Here is an 18,163-nt window from a genome sequence, read left to right on the forward strand (position 1 = left end):
TAGATCATTTTTCTAAATACTTTTATAAAAATAAAAGGTCAAAGTTGTGTTTTGGAGACCGTATCGCTGTTCTAAACGACATCTAAATCGTATATAAAGGAAGTAACTAATAACAAGCTCTATATGATAGAGCTCCTGGCGGCTCCGGGTTTAACTCTTCCCTGAGTTGTAATGAGAAGATGTTTTTCTCTCTCCACTAAAAATGAACTAGGAAATATGTGAAACCACTACTCTTGATTTTACTAGCTCTAAGTACTCTGCACATTGTAACAAGGACTAGAGCCATTTGGAGCCACGCCACGTAAAGCCTTAATATAACAATAATGATGGTGATATTTTTAATAAACTTAATTGAATGCATCCAAAAAACATTGTCATCAAACAAACTATAAGTATTACTTTAAAAATTTCTTCTAACATTTGCAGATACGAAAGGCATTGATGATAGCATCATTATTAATCTTAGGGCACTCACAATGCAAACTCTATTATAGAGTCTAAAGTTATTTATTACCTCGAACAATGTGGACTTGGAGTCTAAATAAGACTTGGAGTCTTATTTTTTCTACCTCTTTCTTCAATAAATATGCTGCCACATCAGCAAAATACCATAAATAATGTATAATTAAGTGTCTTGGACTCTGTAGTAGAGTCTTGCATTGTGAGTGCCCTTATCTAATAATTTCTTCTCAATGCCATATTCGTGCTTCTTGGGCAACCTGAGGACACTAAAATGTTAGAAAATAATTGGCAAGTAATTTACCAAAATACACATTACCAGATTCAACATTCAAATCAAAAGAGTTAGTAAATTACGAGAACTTAAGCTAATGATTATCCACTGAATAGTCCCATGCCACACTTCCCTAGCTGCACTCTATGGGATTCCCACGTCCCAAATCAAAATTTCAGAAGAGTCTCAAGTCTTGTACTCGACAGAACAAAAATTGAGGGCAAAGCCAAATTAAACAGCGGTTAATAAACATACATAAATAAAAATCTATATCTGTTGGAGTATTGCCGCTACTGAGCGCCTCTGCTGCTACCTACCAATGGCCATGTGACGCGTGGCTGCTGCGCTGCGCATCCGCTGCCACGAAACAGGCCATTGCACGGCGGAGTATCCTAGCACTGTACAAACAAGAAACAATTCGATCCCTTCCAGAGACTCTCCCAGTCCCAGGAGTCAAGGCAAACATGAGCGCGGCTTCTCTCCCGACCGGCCAGGAGCCGGAGCCGCAGCCGCACGCAGTGTGCGTGCCGTTCCCGACGCAGGGCCACATCACGCCGATGCTGAAGCTGGCCAAGATCCTCCACGCCAGGGGCTTCCGCGTCACCTTCGTCAACACCGAGTACAACCACCGCCGCCTCGTCCGCTCCCGCGGCGCCGCCGTCGCGGGCCTCACGGCGTCGTCGTCGTCGTTCCGCTTCGCCACCATCCCGGACGGCCTGCCGGAGTCCGACGCCGACGCCACGCAGGACCCGGCGACCATCAGCTACGCCACCAAGCACAACTGCCCGCCTCACCTCCGAAGCCTGCTCGCCGGGCTGGACGGCGTGACGTGCGTCGTCGCCGACAACCTCATGAGCTTCGCCGTCGACGCCGCCAGGGACATGGGCGTGCCGTGCGCGCTCTTCTGGACCGCCAGCGCCTGCGGCTACATGGGCTACCGCAACTTCCGCCTCCTCATCGACATGGGCATCATCCCCTTCCAAGGTAGTATATATTCTCTAGCTACCTCTGGTCCTCTGCATCCCTATCCAATCCGTCGAAAGCGATGTGAATTTTTTTTTCCGGTGGCTGGCGGCTGGCGCAGACGAAGAGCAGCTGACGAACGGGTTCATGGACATGCCGGTGGACTGGGCGCCAGGCATGAGCAAGCACACGCGGCTCAAGGACTTGCCGACCTTCCTCCGCACCACGGACCCCAACGACGTGCTGCTGAACTTCCAGCTACAGGAGGTGGAGCGCTCCGAGTACGCGTCCGCCGTCGTCGTCAACACCTTCGACGAGCTGGAGCAGCCGGCGCTCGACGCCATGCGCGCCGTCATCCCGGCGGTATACACCATCGGCCCGCTCGTCTCCGTCACGGAGCAGGTCGTCGTCGTCCGCAGGGATCCCCGCCTCGACGCGGTGAGCTGCAGCCTGTGGCGGGAGGACCAGTCCTGCCTCGCGTGGCTGGACGCCAGGAAGCACCGGCCGCGGTCGGTGGTGTACGTGAACTTCGGGAGCATTACGGTGATGACCGGGCAGGAGATGGCGGAGTTCGCGGCGGGGATGGCGAGCAGCGGCCACGACTTCCTGTGGATCGTCCGGCCGGACGCCGTCAAGGGCGACACCTCCTCCTCGGCGGCGGCGCTGCCACCGGGGTTCCTGGAGGCGACCCCCAAGGGCAGGGGCCTCCTGGCGAGCTGGTGCGACCAGGAGGCCGTGCTGCGGCACGAGGCGGTGGGCCTGTTCCTGACGCACAGCGGGTGGAACTCGACGCTGGAGAGCCTCGCCGCCGGGGTGCCGATGCTGTGCTGGCCGTTCTTCGCGGAGCAGCAGACCAACTGCCGGTACAAGTGCGTCGAGTGGGGCGTGGCCATGGAGGTCGGCGGCGACGTGCGGCGGGAGGCCGTGGAGGCGAGGATACGGGAGGCGATGGGTGGGGACAAGGGGAAGGAGATGGCGCGCAGGGCGGCGGAGTGGAAAGAGGCCGCCGCGGGGTCGGCGGCGAGGTCGCTCGCGAACCTCGACAGGCTCATCAACGATGTGCTGCTCTCTCCGGCACGATTGGGCGGCTCACTCAAAATGGCTTGAATGATGGATGGCCCTGATCAAACTTTGACGATGCTGAGCGATGGATGAACGATGATGAGATCATCTACCGGCTGTAGCGAGAGTCTGGAAATGAAATGGTTGTGTTTTTTTGGGGGGTAGCGCCAATTTCGCGACTTTTGTGACCGAGTGATGTATGCCTTTGGAAAGATAGCGTTCCCCTTTCGTCGCCTTGCACGGTAGTTAGACCATTTCCAAGAGCTCCTTAAAACAAGAGTTTAATTTGTTTTTCTCTAAAAAAAGGGTCTCAAACATTATTTGTTAAGAAACAAGACTTTAAAAACATTATTAATGCATTTCGATTTATCCCTCCTGCAGCTGATATGGGTGCCAAACTACTTTAAATACTACACGAAAACTTCAACGGTTTCAAAAACTAGGACCAGAGCCATTTGGACTTGTGCCAAACAGAGTCTTAATAAGCTCTGTACGGATTCGAGCTACGTTACTCCGTACTAGCCCTTCCCCCGTTCCCCGACAACCGACATCATGGAAGGATAACGCCACTCCATCTCGTCGCCGAAGATATCAGGCAACAACAGCCAGCACGCGCGTCGTGCCCGCCACGACGAGCGGCGTCGTCAGCACACGCGGCGGCCTCGCTCGCACCGCACCACCGCTCGGCGGTCGGCGCAGGCAGCGCACACGCAGTACCGTAGAGCGGGACGAGGAAGGGCAAGCACCGGGGGTGAAAGCAATGCAAAGAGATGGCACAGGCCGGCCGGGGCGTGTGGAAGCGGCGAAGCGCGCGCGTAAAGCATGGCGGCGGTGACCGCGCGCCGGGAAGGGGACGACGACGGTGGTGACGGAGTGGTGCATGGCGTCGTGCAATCGGCGGCGCCAAGCCTTTGCGCGCGTGTGCACCCTGTGGCCTGTGTGTGGGCTGTCGCTACTACGAGTTGTTGTTGGAGCTCTCGATCGGGGGCACAGCACAGGGCATGTCCTAGCTTGATGGGTACGTACACCGGCCATCTGTGCGTTGTGCTTGCTAGGATTGTGAGAAAAGCAAAGCAAATCAAAACATGGTCACTGTACTCACCAACCTGTTCGCCAATCCGTTTTGGACTTTAAAAATGCGCTTTCATGCACAACAGTCTGTTTAGTTTTGAGGAAACCATCACGGTGCAGTGCTTTAGTTTCGTTTTCGTCATTTCGCGTCACTTTCAGCCTCATGTTTTTCCTGTTGCTTTACACAGCCAGTTTGGCAGCTACGGAGTCTGGGATCAGGGCTGCAATCAGAGTTCCATTTTATATCTGCAAACTGCAATCAAAACAACAGGAGCTTTGGTGGTCGTGCACGATTGGCCTTACGATTTTTTTTTTTTTTTGACGAAGTATTGGCCTTATGATGAAGTTATGACTTATGACCTTTGATGGTGCTGCTCATGTTCTTCAATTGATCTTAGTGCAGGGATGACAGGGGAAGAGTTCTGCGTCATATCCTGTTCATGATCTGCAAACAAAGTTCTTTGTTCGCTTGAACTTATCAATAAAATCTACACTTTCAACCATGACTTTTCATACAAAAGGAGCATCAGCTGGGGCTACAAGAATATCAACATTAATCTCATGATATAGTCCCTGTATAGTTTGTATGTTATTAAATATATAGTTGTTTCTAGCCTTCATAATACCAGAGATGTAAAAGTTTTTTTTGGATCATGTGAGGAGAAGACCCTTGGGTCGTGTTTAGTTCCTCAACAAAGTTTTTCTTGGAACACTGTAGTATTTTTGTTTGTATTTGATAAATATTGTTCAATTATGGACCAACTAGGCTCAAAAGATTCGTCTCACAAATTGCAGATAAACTATACAATTAGTTTTTGATTTCATCTATATTTAATACTCCATGCATGCATGTATAGATTTGATGTGACAGAGAATCTTGAAAAAATTTGAGATTTAGGAAGGAAGTTACAAGGCCTTGGATAGGATTATGCAATGGATCACTGGACATCGTCTTGCTCTCGAGGTGAGAGGTGAGTTCTGGGGATCTGCATTGAATTAGATCAGTTTTAATGTAGTTTTATTCAAGTTTTATAGACATTAAATAATAAATATACTGATACAACAAGATTACTTGTGGCATCATTAAATATGCACTGTTTCCAAAAAAAAGCACAAGCGAAATCACGTTCAAAATTCAGAGGCACATTGTAAAATCATGTGAAATCATGTGCTGCGAGAATCTTCCATCAGCTCCTTCAATAACCTGACTCAAAACTGATCCGTAGGACTAAAATAGCTAGCTGAAATATTGTAAAATCCGTCAATAGAGTAATCAATACCAAAAAGTATTTATATGCTAAGGGTATTTACAATGTAGACTCTATTATAGAGTCTAAAATTATTTATTATCTCGAACAATATGGACTTAGAGTCTAAATAAGACTTCAAGTCTTATTTTTTCTAACTTTTTTCAATAAATATGCTGCCATATCAGCAAAATATTATAAATAATATATAATTAATTGTCTTAGACTCTATGATAGAATCTTGGATTGTGAGTGTCCTAATATATTATCTATAAGCAATGAAAAATATTATTCTTTCTATTGATATTAAATTGGGTCACACACCAACGAGTTGGACTCTACGCAGTGACTGGAGGACTAGACGACGACTTGTGTAAACACTAAAAGAACCCTTGCGCCGACATCACGGAACGATGACGCGAGTGCAGCAGCCTCGGCGATATAGAGATCGTCCATGCCGTCGCCGAAGATAGGAGGCAAGAAGAGCCAACAGGCCGTGCCTGCCAGGAACGCCATGACGAGTGGAGTGGCCACCAGGCGCGGTGGCCTTGCGCCGCTGCACCTGCGCGCGCACCATCGCTCGGCGCACACGCACGCGCCGTGCAGCAGGAAGAACGCCGTGAGCTCTCCCGTCGGCGCCCGGAGCGTGAGGTAGTAGCACACCACCACCTCGTGCATGAGGCCCGACACGAGGAAGGTGGCCAGCACGCCGGCGGCGGCGCCCAGGCGCGCGCGCACAGGGTCGTAGACGGATGGCCGGAGCACGGCCGACGCCATGAGGTTCCACCGCCGGCCCCAGAAGTCCTGCAGCGAGGCCGAGAGGTATGGCTTGTTGAACTGTGGCTCCAGCTCCATGCCCAGTGCTGCCGTCCCCGTCGCGGCGAGGCACGGCAGCACGGAGTCGAGGATGCAGTAGGTGATGACGCCGTAGAGCACGAAAGCGACGTAAGGGTGTGTCCGTTCCTTGGAGTAGTGGAGGTGCTGAAAAATGGCCACCATGATTGCGAACTTGATAGAAGAAGATAGAAGGACCGTCTTCGTCTTCGTCTTCGGCTTCGCCACTGTGACAGCAGCAGCAGCAGCAGCAGCGTCGTTGGAGACCTGCTGCCGGAGCTTGACCGGAAGCGCGGCGGTGAAAACGAAGGGGAGAGGACGGATGCGAGGGTGAAGCGGGCCATGGCCGAAGGCCAGGAGGAGGAGCTTGAACTCGCCGAGCCAGACGAGGAAGAAGGCAGTGAGTCCCCGGACGCTGTAGAGCTGGATGAGGAAGGGGAGGATGAGGAGCAGGGCGAGCACCGGGGTGAGCGCAAAGAGACGGAGCAGGCCAGGGCGGGTGGAGGAGGCGGCGAAGCGCGCGTAAAGCATGGCGGCGGTGACCGCCGCGGGGACGGTGGTGACGGAGTGGTGGTGCATGGCGGCGCGTGTGCACCTGTGGGCTGTGGCTTGGAGCTCTCCGGCTTGTGGGCATGCCAGACCAAATATGGTCAAAAGAAATTAATTGCTTTTAATCGCAGTCGAGACATCTGACCAATTCTATTTAGTTGCAGTAAGTACTGGGATTGCGACCAAGACCAAATATGGTCAAAAGAAATTAATTGCTGTACCTGTTCGCTTCCTTTGGCTGCACATCAATAACCAGACCGCTCCTCTCCGAGTCCGAGATCTGAGCTCGGATGACGCTCACGACTCACGGTGTGTTTAGTTAGATGCGTTAAAATTTAACTAATATTTTTATTTTATTTAGTAATTACTCGTGTTTAATTATAAATAAATTATGTTTAAAAGATAATTATGTTTAAAGGATAATTAGGTTCTCCTAGAAAGGAAATTCAGGTTGCATGTAACTGCACACTCATGCTCTGGTTGCTAGTTTTAACATGTAAAATGCAGAAAACGAATCATATGCATTTTCTACTTATTCAAGTTCAGCTCCATGCTCCACAACGACAAATGACAAATGACATTGCACTATTAACTACTCACCATTTCTTGTTGTCATTCTTGCACAATGAGCTTAGATGCATCGAGGATGCCCAATCTCACTGGGCAGTCGATGCTGCCATCCAGTATCTCCTCCATCCCGTACTCGTATCTGAACCCCAGCTCGCCCAGCTTGTCGCTGGGCGCTTGCACGCTCGGCCACACCTCCGTCCTGACACCAATTCACTCGAAAATTTTACAACAAATCATCTTGCGAGATTAAGAGGGTGTTTAGTTCTAAAAAAAATGCAAAATACAAAATATCAATTATTTTGAAATGATGGAATGTAAAATGTCAAAATTTTTAATAAAAAAGGTGGTTATTCTCCATGGCCCTTCTTGGCAGGATGTCAGTGGGCAAACAAAGGCTCACTCTTTGCGGATGTCGAGGTGAGGGTACTTGGCGGCGAAGTGACCGACGACGTCGCCGAACGTCGGGTACGCGGCAGCGCACGTACAGGAACCTGCCGGCCATGGCCGGCCGCTCCATGCACAGGACGAGCGCGTCGCAGACGTCGTCCACGTGCGTCACCGGCACCGAGCCAGACAGCGGCGTTGTACGCCAGCAGCTCCTTCTCCGACACCAGCTTCGACACGATGTACTCCTGCAGGTGATGAGGATTGAGGATGAGGTACTACTACCTTGTCATCGTCGTGGGTTACGACTCCAGAAAATCGTCGATTTGGTGGAGCAGGATCAAGAAACAGTTGCACACGTCGAAATCTGCGTTCCGGAGAGGGTAATCGACGTCGAGCGGCGTCCAGCAGGACTCGTCGACGGCGTCTTTGAACCCGGTGGGGTCCTCCTCGAGCGGCGAGCACGCCACCATGCATGCTGCCGGTGTGGATGACGCGCGTTCACCGTCCTGGATTCCTCGCACTGCCGGAGGATCACCCGCGCCGCGTCCAGAGCTGCCTCCGCCGTGCTCTTGTACTGCACGCATGTCGTGTGCCGGCGGCCGGCCAAGCGCGAAACAAAAGAAGTCAGAGAGGTCTTCTTTTTCGTCGAAGGAGCAACGGGTAATGCGGGTGCGCTGTTCTCACCTTGGTGCTCGTGGCGTCGTGCCGCAGCGGCGTGGCGACGAGGAAGACGAACTGGCACCCGGCGATGGCCGGCGCGAACGTGGCGGCGTCGTAGAGGTCGGCCTCGAACAGCACCAGACGCCCGGACTCCGCTGCGCCGGGGACCATTCGCCGGAGCAGCCCCGATTCCTCGTCGTCCCCTGGAATCGTAAACTAATCCGTCACCCAAATGCGTCATTACGCCAAAACAGAGCATATATCAATTAGCACAAAATTTATCAATGGATCGATCTGCGCGCTTGCATACCGATGTTCCGCAGCGTGGCGTGGACGGTGTAGCCTTTCTCGAGGAGCTTCTTGACGAGCCAGGAGCCGATGAACCCGGCGCCTCCGGTGACGCACACCCGCACTCCATTGCTGCTGTTGTTCTTGTCATGGTGTAAGAAAAAAATACTTCTCAATATCTAGCAGATATGGCTGATAAGCGAACAGGAAGCATTTGACTTTTCGCTATGGCCTTGTTTAGATGCAAAAAGTTTTTAGATTTTGGTACTGTAGCAATTTTTTTATTTGACAAACATTGTCTAATTATGGAGTAACTAGGCTTCAAAGATTCATCTTGTGGTTTACAGGTAAACTGTGTAATTAGTTATTTTTTTATCTATATTTAATACTTCATACACGCGCCGCAAGATTCGATGTGACGGAGAATCTTGTAAAGTTTTAGGTTTTTAGGTGTATCTAAACAATGCCTATAAGGTTATAGCGTTGTTTCCAAGGTTACCATCTCATGTGAAACAAAATAAAACTTTGACGAAACATCCACTCTCAATGTAGAGTTGTATTCTATGGTTTCATAGGCATTTAATTTCAATACTCGTATAGAGTTGGTAATCGTGCCAATAGAGTTTCATCTAGATAAAACTCATTTCTTCTTTCTCTTTTTAAATACACTGCTATAACATTAAAAATGCCTATGTGACAGCCTATTTAATATGAATGAAACTTAGATAAAATTCCCAAATCCATTTCTACGGACGTTCATTCATTTCAGATGTAGCGAACGATCCAACAGTTAATACAGGCTGACCGTCCACCTCCTCCCCTGCTTCTCTTTTCCTTATTCCTTACGTCACCATGCAAAAAAACAAAACATTTATTTCAAATTGTTATAATTTGTAAACGGTATGTCTATTTTTAATTCCGTCTGCATCAGTGTGTTCAACATGACAAGATGAACAAAACTAGACCCCAATTCCATATATTTCGAAGAATTTTATTTTTAGTAGCAATTTATGTATATTAACTTATAACATGTAATTATGCTATTAACTTATTCTGCTAAGTTATGTTGCTAACCTATTCTGCTAAGTTGCACTGTGTAACTTATGTTTGTGTAGAATAACTTTTATAAAAGCACAACTTTGTATATACACTAATATATTATTTCGATAACTTATGTACATATGTTGTATTGTGTAACCTATATACTCCCTCTATTCTAAATTACTACCTCCATCCACAAAAGAATGCTAAATAACTTATTTCATTAATTTATTGTACATAGTTATATATCAAATTTGTGTTTTCATGTGTATGCCATCTTAACTTATTTGATAAACTTACTTCATTTAGTTTCATGTGTTATCACATTATATTAGATAACCATGTTAGTATTTTGCTATTAACTAAAGTGTTTCTCTAGTCAACTTTGTTATTTGAATTTATTATTTTACACATTATATATTTTGCATATCTTCCAATTAAAAACACATATATGCTGAGTACTATAATTGTATAAGTTATGCAAATCTATTATGTAATTTGTTATGTAGCTTCGCATTATCTATATAGAAGTTGTTGTGTAATATAAGATGTAAAAGTTATTTTTATTTTACTCTCCCACCCTTTTTAAAATACTTTTTTCTACGTTTCCGAATGATTAATTTTTGAAAAAAACCGATAAAACGTAAAGAGAATGCTATTCTCGCAACTGTTTTAATAATATAAATTTCGCACAAAAAGAAAAAGGTAATGTTGTATAACTTAGAAATACTAAGTTAATCTTAAAAGTTATACTATGTAACTCAGTTTTCTAAGTTATGTGTGTGGTTTTAAAAAAATATGAAAGTAAAACTACCGTCGCTCGTGTGGCTGCATACGAAAAGAAAAAAAAGCGCACGCAACGTCCGCCTGGAAGGAGCCTAGAAGTTGCGTGTCTCTAAATGCGTCCAAAATTGGTATTATGCGGGATTGAGTGCTTTCCTAAAAAGAATATTTTGATTGGTCGGAAATCGTTCGCTGAATTCATTCCAAATAAACGTTCGTGAATTAGTGTGGTCGGATAAAATTCCCACTGAGACTAGTCTAAAGTATAGTGCACAGATGAATAATCTATGACTTTTTTTATAGGGGTTTTGTTTTCTTGCACGCAAACCGCTGGAACGTGTGGAAACTGGAAAGTGGCGAGACTTCTATGTATGATGAGGCTAGGGATGAACAGATGAATAATCTATGACTTTTTTTATAGGGGTTTTGTTTTCTTGCACTGAAAACCGCTGGAACGTGTGGAAACTGGAAAGTAGCGAGACTTCTATGTATGATAGCAGGGATGAACAGATGAATATTCTATGACTTTTTTTATAGGGGTTTTGTTTTCTTGCACTGAAAACCGCTGGAACGTGTGCAAACTTGAAAGTGGCGAGACTTCTACGTATGATGAGGCTAGGGATGAAATGGGTCGAAAAACATCTCAATCATTTTCTACTTCTATATTTAAACACGAAATTAAAAAGCAAAACCAGTAAAGCAAACGAAAACAACACGAACTTATGCAATTTCGAAATCGAACAAATACAAGAGAAATTATGTCAAATACATATGAAAAATCAATATACGGAATACCAACTTATAGAACCAAATGCATAACAATTTACAAATGCATGGCCAAGTGCATAATAATTTACAGATGCTAAAATTTTCATACAAAAAGTATTTCCATTTGACATCATATAAGAAAGATATAATTTTTCTAAGGTGGCAACAGTGTGTACACAATTAATATACTTTGAAACTTTGTTTAATTTGTTGAGCATCTTATTAACATCAAATGAAAAAAAAATAAAAAAATAAAAAGTTGTAGATCTCATCTAGAGCTACAATTTTTATATAAAAAATATCTTCATCCGAGATCATATAGAAAAGATATCATTTTTTTAAGGTTGTGCCTGCTGTAGTTGAGTTGGACTTCTCGTAAAAACAGTATATATCGTATTCCAAAAATGAGATATACCAAATAAAAATCAGAAAAGTAGAAATTGGTCGAGATAATACTGAAAATGTTTTCATCCCCTTTTGAGTTTGGCATACCTTATTTTCATACTCCCTCCATACTAAAAAATAAAATTGTTTTTAGATAACATTTTGGTCAAACATTAAGAATGTAAATTATAAATAACTTTCAAGTTGTTGAGTTTGAAAATATGAAAACCATATGAATAGATTTGTCTTAAAAAATATTTTTATAAAAATATACTTATATCATTTTTTGATAAATATTTTTATACAAGTAGAAAGTCAATGTCATACTTTAAAGACTGTATCTTGTACGACTTCATTTTTAAGTACGAGGAGAGTACCTATTTTAATTTGTGCCAAACACGAATCCGAGTGAGACAAATGTAGAAAATGATGACGCGGACAATACGGGATTATACCGTTCCTTTGCATCCCTATATATCAGATGAGAGTGGACTGTTGACCGCCTGTATCGAGTGGGCCTAGACTAATGCAGCCTGTTCCGTCCTCCGTGCCAGAGCCTGCAAGGCTGACGACCCATCACCACTCGGCCCAAAACTTATACAAGCCCAACATGTAAGAGGACCTTCCACAAAAAAAGAAAAAAAAAACGAGGAGGACCAAGAAAGATGCGTTTCGTTCGGGACCAGGTCAGGTCATGCCCGAATCCCGACGAGATCGACGTGTACCGGCCTCCGACTTCGCCAGAGCCTCCATCGCGACACGTGGCAGGCGCCAGGAGCATCCGCATCAGGCTGCTGTGCTGCGCTGTGGGCCTGTGGCGCTCTCAAGAAAGCTCCAGGACATCTAGAGAGAACGCCAAAGGCACAGAGCCGCCTTCGGGTGATCTGTTGTTACCTGCTTTGCACGCCGCTCCCGCGTCGGAAGAGAGAGAGAGAGAGAGAGAGCGAGCCTCGACCTCGTCGGGGATGGAGGAGGACGGCGGCGGGAGGAAGCAGGAGACGACGACGGCGGCGGCGGCGTCCAAGGCGCAGCGGGAGGCCGCGGCGGCCGGCGTCTCCGTGCACGAGTGGCTGCAGCACGTGAAGGCCTCCTTCCTCGGCCTGGTATATATATATATATATATATGCGATGTCTCGCTCGCTCATCTGTTGCGTGATGAACCACTGCTAAATACATACGGGGATGTGCGTGCGTTTTCAGGTGGGCAAGGTGACGGCGAGGAGCGAGCAGGAGGCGGCGGAGGCGGACATGCGCGCGGCCAAGGCGCAGGTGGAGGCGACCGACGAGGCGGAGGCCAAGAAGAAGCGGCTCGCGGATGGATGACCCATGACCGGCGCTGCAGAATCAACCCGAAAACTACTAGTAGCTCGCTGTCAAATGGCGCTATCGTGAAAAAAAAAAAAATACTACTACTACTACTACTACTACTAGCTCGCTATCTAAATTTGCTTCCTTGACGCTGTATTGTAACCTGGTGTAGCTCAACTCAAACCGTGCCGCCTGTGTGTAGCATGTCTTCGTGTAGTCGCCACACATTCTGGATTCGCTGGCAGTATGTTTGGAATGACCCATGTACCACTTTTATATGATTGTAACAGAAAACCTGTTATTCAGGTCTTGTTTAGATGCACTTAAAATCCTAAAAGTTTAGATTCGGAAAGTTTAGATTCTTCGTTCTTTGGACGGATTGAGAATTAAATATAGATAAAAAATAACTAATTATATAATTTACTTATAATTAATTATAATTTATGAGAGAAATCTTTTGAGCAGTTAGTATGAATAAATAATGTGTCAAAACTTAAAAAAACTATTGGCATCTAAACAAAGCTAATTACGGTACAGTTATGTATCCACAAGCCCAGAGCCTGTACCACATTATGTATCCACAAGCCAAGAGCCTGTACCACAGATGCATGTAAATAACCACAAGCAATAACTAATTATATATTTTGTTTTTAATTTACTAGATAAATTTTTTAAACTTAACTAGTTCATAGTTAGATAATAATTATTAAATATAAATAAAAAAACAACCTATCTAAAACTTTGCACCGACCGAGAGGACTAAACAAGGCCCAAGTTTACATCACCCTGCACACCCGCAGCAGGGGATCTGAAACCATACATGCATCAGACCTGAAAACTACACAACCTCCTCAACATTAATACACAATATGGATGTATTCTAAAATTTATCACAAGTAGCCAACCTGCTTAGACATTGCCCCTGACAAAATCGTTAGATCCACATGATACTAAAACTCGGGCATTGTAATCGCATAATGCTATTGTTAACAAAAGAAAAACACTGATGCAACGTGTTATTCCTCCTTCCGCGCAGGTTCTGTCGAATCAGTTGGCTGCATCTGTGGTTTCGTCATATGTTTTTCCTCAGCTGGAATTTCAATAGAGCTGTTCTCATTTACTTCCCGAATCCCGAGCCATTTCGTTGGTCTTGGTTTCTGATGCACTTTCAACAGAAAATTCTTGTTTGCCTTCTTTCTTGATTTCTGATGCAATTTCAACAGAAATTTCTTACTTGCCTTCTTTCTTGATTTCTGATGCACTTTCGACAGAAAAATTTTACTTGCCTTATTTCTTGATTTCTGATGGACTTTCAACAGAAAGTTCTTATTTACATCCATGACCACATCCACGTCAGTGCCTTCCTGCTTGGTTTCCACGGCACAATTTCCATTAACCTCGCTAGCAGTGTCTTCCTTCTTGATTTCCATAGGAATTACATTGTGACTATTTGCATCTACTTCTTCGGCCATGTCAGTGGTTTCCTTCATTTCCATAGGAATCTCGAAAGAACCATCTCCACATAATTCACTGGTCATGTATGTGTCTTCCTCCTTAAGTGCCTCTGGAATTACAGCAGGTCCGTCTTCATTTACCTTTCTCTCACATGTAGCAGCTGAATCTTCCTTACTTTCCTTGTCAGTGGTTTCCTTCATTTCCATAGGAATCTCGAAAGAACCATCTCCACATAATTCACTGGTCATGTATGTGTCTTCCTCCTTAAGTTCCTCTGGAATTACAGCAGGTCCGTCTTCATTTACCTTTCTCTCACATGTAGATGTAGCAGCTGAATCTTCCTTGTTCATTCTCACAGCTTTTATTGACGTCCAAACTTTATTCAAGAAACTGTGCTTCTTGCCCCGCAGATGGTCAGCCATAGCAGCAGCGTTGGTACAACTGACCCTGCAGCGCTCACAACGTACACAGTTGCTCTTCTGAACAACCTGATGCATTTCTCCGTCGACTAGGATGTGGATTTTCTTAGGTGCATCACTTGGGCTTGCACCATTGTTGTTCCCAGTAGTTACTTGCAAACCACTTTTCTTAGTATCCTTCACCTTGATCGCTCCACATTGAACCAGCTTTGCCTTGTGCTTTTTCCCTTGAATATGTTGATTCAGACCAGCCTCACTGGTTGCACTCACTTGACAGAGTGCACAGCTCCAGTCCCTGGCAGCATTTTGTAGTTTTGTTGGTTCAGTAGTTGCAGAACTCGCATTTTGTAGTTTTGTTGGTTTAGTAGTTGCAGAACTCGCATCTGCCTTCCTCTTCACACCAGAAACATTCGCTTCTGATGAAAGAACCTAAAAAATTAGGAAGAATTAGTGAAATAGAGGTGCATATGTAGCAAACTAAATGTAGAACTCACTGGAGCCTGATTGAATTATGTGACACCAACTAAAGGAATGCAAGACAGCATGGGCACAAAACAATCAACAGAAAGATGCATCAGCAACCAATGAAGAGGCAGGAAGAAAAAGATTGTAGATTTTACTTCAGCTCACTTATAAAAAATGGCTACCGTTGGCCTTTAAATGACGAGCAAAGCATTTATATAAGCCCTGATTGGATCCCATGATCTAAAGTTTAGCCACTATAAATTTGAAACCACTTTAGCTCTGGAAGCTCCAAACAAATAGTTTTAAGTGATGTCTAAAGTTTAACACCGACGAGTGCAATAAGAAATGGAAACAGAAGATGAGAATGATTTGAAAAGTAGTAATCTAGTAGCGCCTTTTAATACCAAATGCGGAAAAGAATCTGAAGAAGCACATCATGCATGGGCACTATTAAACGGCAATTGTGCATTTGTGCTCCCATACCTCAGAGCTCTCGCGCAGCTGGAGCTGATGCCTCGGCTTCGGCGGCGGCAGGGCCCCGGTTCTCGTCTCATTGGGGTGCATCGGTTGCCCAAATCCCGGGAGCCGGCGAGGGCCGAACCCCTCCCACGATCCGAACAAAGACGGTGGCGGCCGGTTCGGATGCATGCCCACCGGCATCAGGGGCAGCGGCATTGGCGGCGGGAATGGGCCGTCGGGCATGTAGAACGGGCCTGAGGGTGGCGGCGGCACGACGAGGCCGTCGGGCCCGACGAACGGGACGGGGCCGTAACCGCCGTGGAAGCGGGCGCGCGCAAGGGCGAGCTCGCGGCAGACCTCCTCCTCGATGAGCCGCCGCTCCACCTCCTCGCGGATGATCCGCTCGCGCCGCGCCGCGGCCTCCCACTCGAGCGGCGGCGGCTCGCCATGGAAGGGCCCGGCTGCGCGGGAGCGGGGACTTTCAGAGGCAGCAAGTCTGCGGTCTCGATCGATCTCTGGATGGAATGGAAGGGCGCTTTTACTTACCTCGCGGTGGTGTGAAGCGTCGGTCGGGGCCGGGGGAAGGGCAGCGCGGCCTGCGGTCGCCGGCGCGGAAGCCGAACTCCATGGTACCGGAGGGACTGCCCTTGGGATGGATGGAATGGATCGGTGCGTGGCGTGCGGCTTTTTCGAGCGGCGTTGCATGCACCGGCACAGCCTGCTCTCGCCGGCAGCCCCTAGTGCCTAGTGCAGCAGAGGCGGGCGCAGCGGCTTCGTCTTTGGGAGCAATGAGTGAGAGGGTGGAACCGTGGAGCAAAAGAGAGCACCAAGGACGATTGCATCGATCTGATCGTCGCTCGGGACCCCGTGACCCTAGCGCGTTTTGGCAAATTCCCCAGGATCATCGGCGGCGCTTCAAAAGTGCACACGTCTCAGGACCTGTGGCATCTGGCAAGTTCCTGAAGTTTGGCGCGTTTTGGGAACGCGGTTTTTTGGCTTGGGCAGGTGTTATCCCAGCCGTCTAGCCAACCTCGAGATCTGTGCAACTGATAATGACAGCATCATTTCTATATTGGGGCCTTGTTTAGTTTCAAAATATTTTACAAAATAAACACTGTAGCTCTTTCGTTTGTATTTGACAAATATTGTCCAATTATGGACTAACTAGGCTCAAAAGATTTGTCTCGTCAATTCCGACCAAACTGTGTAATTAGTTTTTATTTTTATCTATATTTAGTACTTCATGCATATGTCTAAAGATTCGATGTGACGGAGAATCTGAAAAATTTTGCAAAATTTTTTGGGAACTAAATAAGGCCTGGGTACATGTGTACTATACGTTAGTTATACCTCTTCTATACCATATAAAGTGGTCCCGTTCTATCTCTTCTCTGTTTTCTCCTCGATTTAAATAGAAGATACATTGAAATATGTATTTTCGTATTGCAAATAGTGCAAAGAGAGTGTACATAAAAAGTGTTCCAAAAAAATGGGTATAAAAGAAGCGTTTAACAGATTTATGGGAAATAAATCATGAAACGGGTACAATAAAAAGTGTTCCAAAGAATAGTAACTACAAAAATATATAATTAGTGAAATAAATGAAAAGTACTAATGTACTCCATCTGTTCCTTAATGTTGTCGCCACTATTTGCTAATGTAAACAAAAAAAAGAATAACAAAAAAGAAAAAACAGTCAGACAGGGGAGCGATGCGATGCTAGTATACTGTAGTCCAGAAATTTGCAGCACAACGTGGGTGGGCCGAGCTGTGGCATTGAAAAAAGGAAATACAGGAGGAATACGGTTAAAAAATAAAAATAGCCACAGAAGAATACAATAGAGAAAGAAGATTGTTACAAATCTCGAGGCAGCTTTGGACGGTGGCGATAGTACATGCCCAGCATGTACATGCCACAAGACATTTTTGGCGTTTTGGCAAGTTCCACAAGTTTAGCCCTGCATTAAATATAGATAAAAAATTAACTAAGTTTATAGTTTTTTACGTAGACCTTGTTTAGTTTCCACCAAAAACCAAAAAGTTTTCAAGATTCCCCGTCACATCGAATCTTACGGCAGCATTAAATATAGACGAAAACAAAAACTAATTACACAGTTTGTCTGTAAATCACGAGACGAATCTTTTGATCCTAGTTAGTCTATGATTGAACAATATTTACCACAAACAAACGAAAATGCTACAGTAGCGAAATTCAAAAATATTTCACATCTAAACAAGGCCGTAATTTATAAGATAATTTTATTTGAGCCTTTGATTAGATATAATAATTGTTAAATGCAAATAAAAATATTATAGTACCTAAAAATAATTTTTCACTCACGAAACTAAGCAAGGTCCTATTGGACATCTGGTAGAATGTTTAGGTGTTCTTCACTGCAGATTGTCATTGTCCAACTAGCACACATTGCATCTATCAGATTGATGTCGGAGGGATTTTCGGTTACTAATTAAAAAAATTTATATAGCTTATTTTGAAACTACAAGATGAATAATAATTATAACTAATTATAAACTAACTAGATTTAAAAGATTCATACAACTAAACTGTATAATTAGTTTTCTTTAACGCTCCATGCATATCCAAAGATTTTGATGGTCTGGGTACAAAGTTTTTAAATGGAGATCTAAAGGGCCTCAATGAAAGCATCAAAGGGAAACGCGGGTGTGTGCGCGCGCGCTGCGGAGAATGCAAGAAC

General features: G+C 45.4%; 3 protein-coding genes and 1 pseudogene across 4 annotated transcripts; 1 reads left to right on the plus strand and 3 right to left on the minus strand.

The window, feature by feature from the left end:
- LOC8069348 (7-deoxyloganetin glucosyltransferase) lies at positions 908 to 3,134 on the plus strand. The gene is made up of 2 exons (XM_002437326.2): positions 908 to 1,717; positions 1,818 to 3,134. Exons 1-2 carry the CDS (start codon positions 1,198 to 1,200, stop codon positions 2,801 to 2,803), a joined length of 1,506 nt encoding a protein of 501 aa, XP_002437371.1. The 5' UTR covers positions 908 to 1,197; the 3' UTR covers positions 2,804 to 3,134.
- On the minus strand, positions 5,343 to 6,526 carry LOC8058430 (probable long-chain-alcohol O-fatty-acyltransferase 5). The gene has a single exon (XM_002438720.2). It carries the CDS (start codon positions 6,487 to 6,489, stop codon positions 5,434 to 5,436), a length of 1,056 nt encoding a protein of 351 aa, XP_002438765.1. The 5' UTR covers positions 6,490 to 6,526; the 3' UTR covers positions 5,343 to 5,433.
- LOC8069349 lies at positions 7,006 to 12,093 on the minus strand (annotated as a pseudogene).
- Positions 13,368 to 16,265, minus strand: LOC8058431. 2 transcript variants are annotated; one of them, XM_002438722.2, is made up of 3 exons: positions 15,993 to 16,074; positions 15,471 to 15,907; positions 13,368 to 14,951 (listed from the first exon to the last, which is right to left on the minus strand). In XM_002438722.2, the coding sequence occupies exons 1-3, from the start codon at positions 16,072 to 16,074 to the stop codon at positions 13,665 to 13,667; spliced, it is 1,806 nt and encodes a 601-aa protein (XP_002438767.1). In that variant the 3' UTR covers positions 13,368 to 13,664. The 2 variants fall into 2 exon arrangements, with proteins under 2 accessions (XP_002438767.1, XP_021304686.1); XM_021449011.1 differs by having other exon boundaries at positions 15,471 to 16,265.

This window comes from Sorghum bicolor, chromosome 10, assembly GCF_000003195.3.
Source record: "Sorghum bicolor cultivar BTx623 chromosome 10, Sorghum_bicolor_NCBIv3, whole genome shotgun sequence".
In the NCBI taxonomy this organism is placed as follows: domain Eukaryota; kingdom Viridiplantae; phylum Streptophyta; class Magnoliopsida; order Poales; family Poaceae; genus Sorghum; species Sorghum bicolor.

Coding starts and splice junctions, on each gene's coding strand:
- LOC8069348 (XM_002437326.2), top strand. CDS start 1,198: ATGAGCGCGGCTTCTCTCCCGACCGGCCAGGAGCCGGAGCCGCAGCCG. Junction 1,718..1,817: donor GGGCATCATCCCCTTCCAAG/GTAGTATATATT, acceptor CGGCTGGCGCAG/ACGAAGAGCAGCTGACGAAC.
- LOC8058430 (XM_002438720.2), bottom strand. CDS start 6,489: ATGCACCACCACTCCGTCACCACCGTCCCCGCGGCGGTCACCGCCGCC.
- LOC8058431 (XM_021449011.1), bottom strand. CDS start 16,151: ATGCAACGCCGCTCGAAAAAGCCGCACGCCACGCACCGATCCATTCCA. Junction 14,952..15,470: donor AGCTGCGCGAGAGCTCTGAG/GTATGGGAGCAC, acceptor CTAATTTTTTAG/GTTCTTTCATCAGAAGCGAA.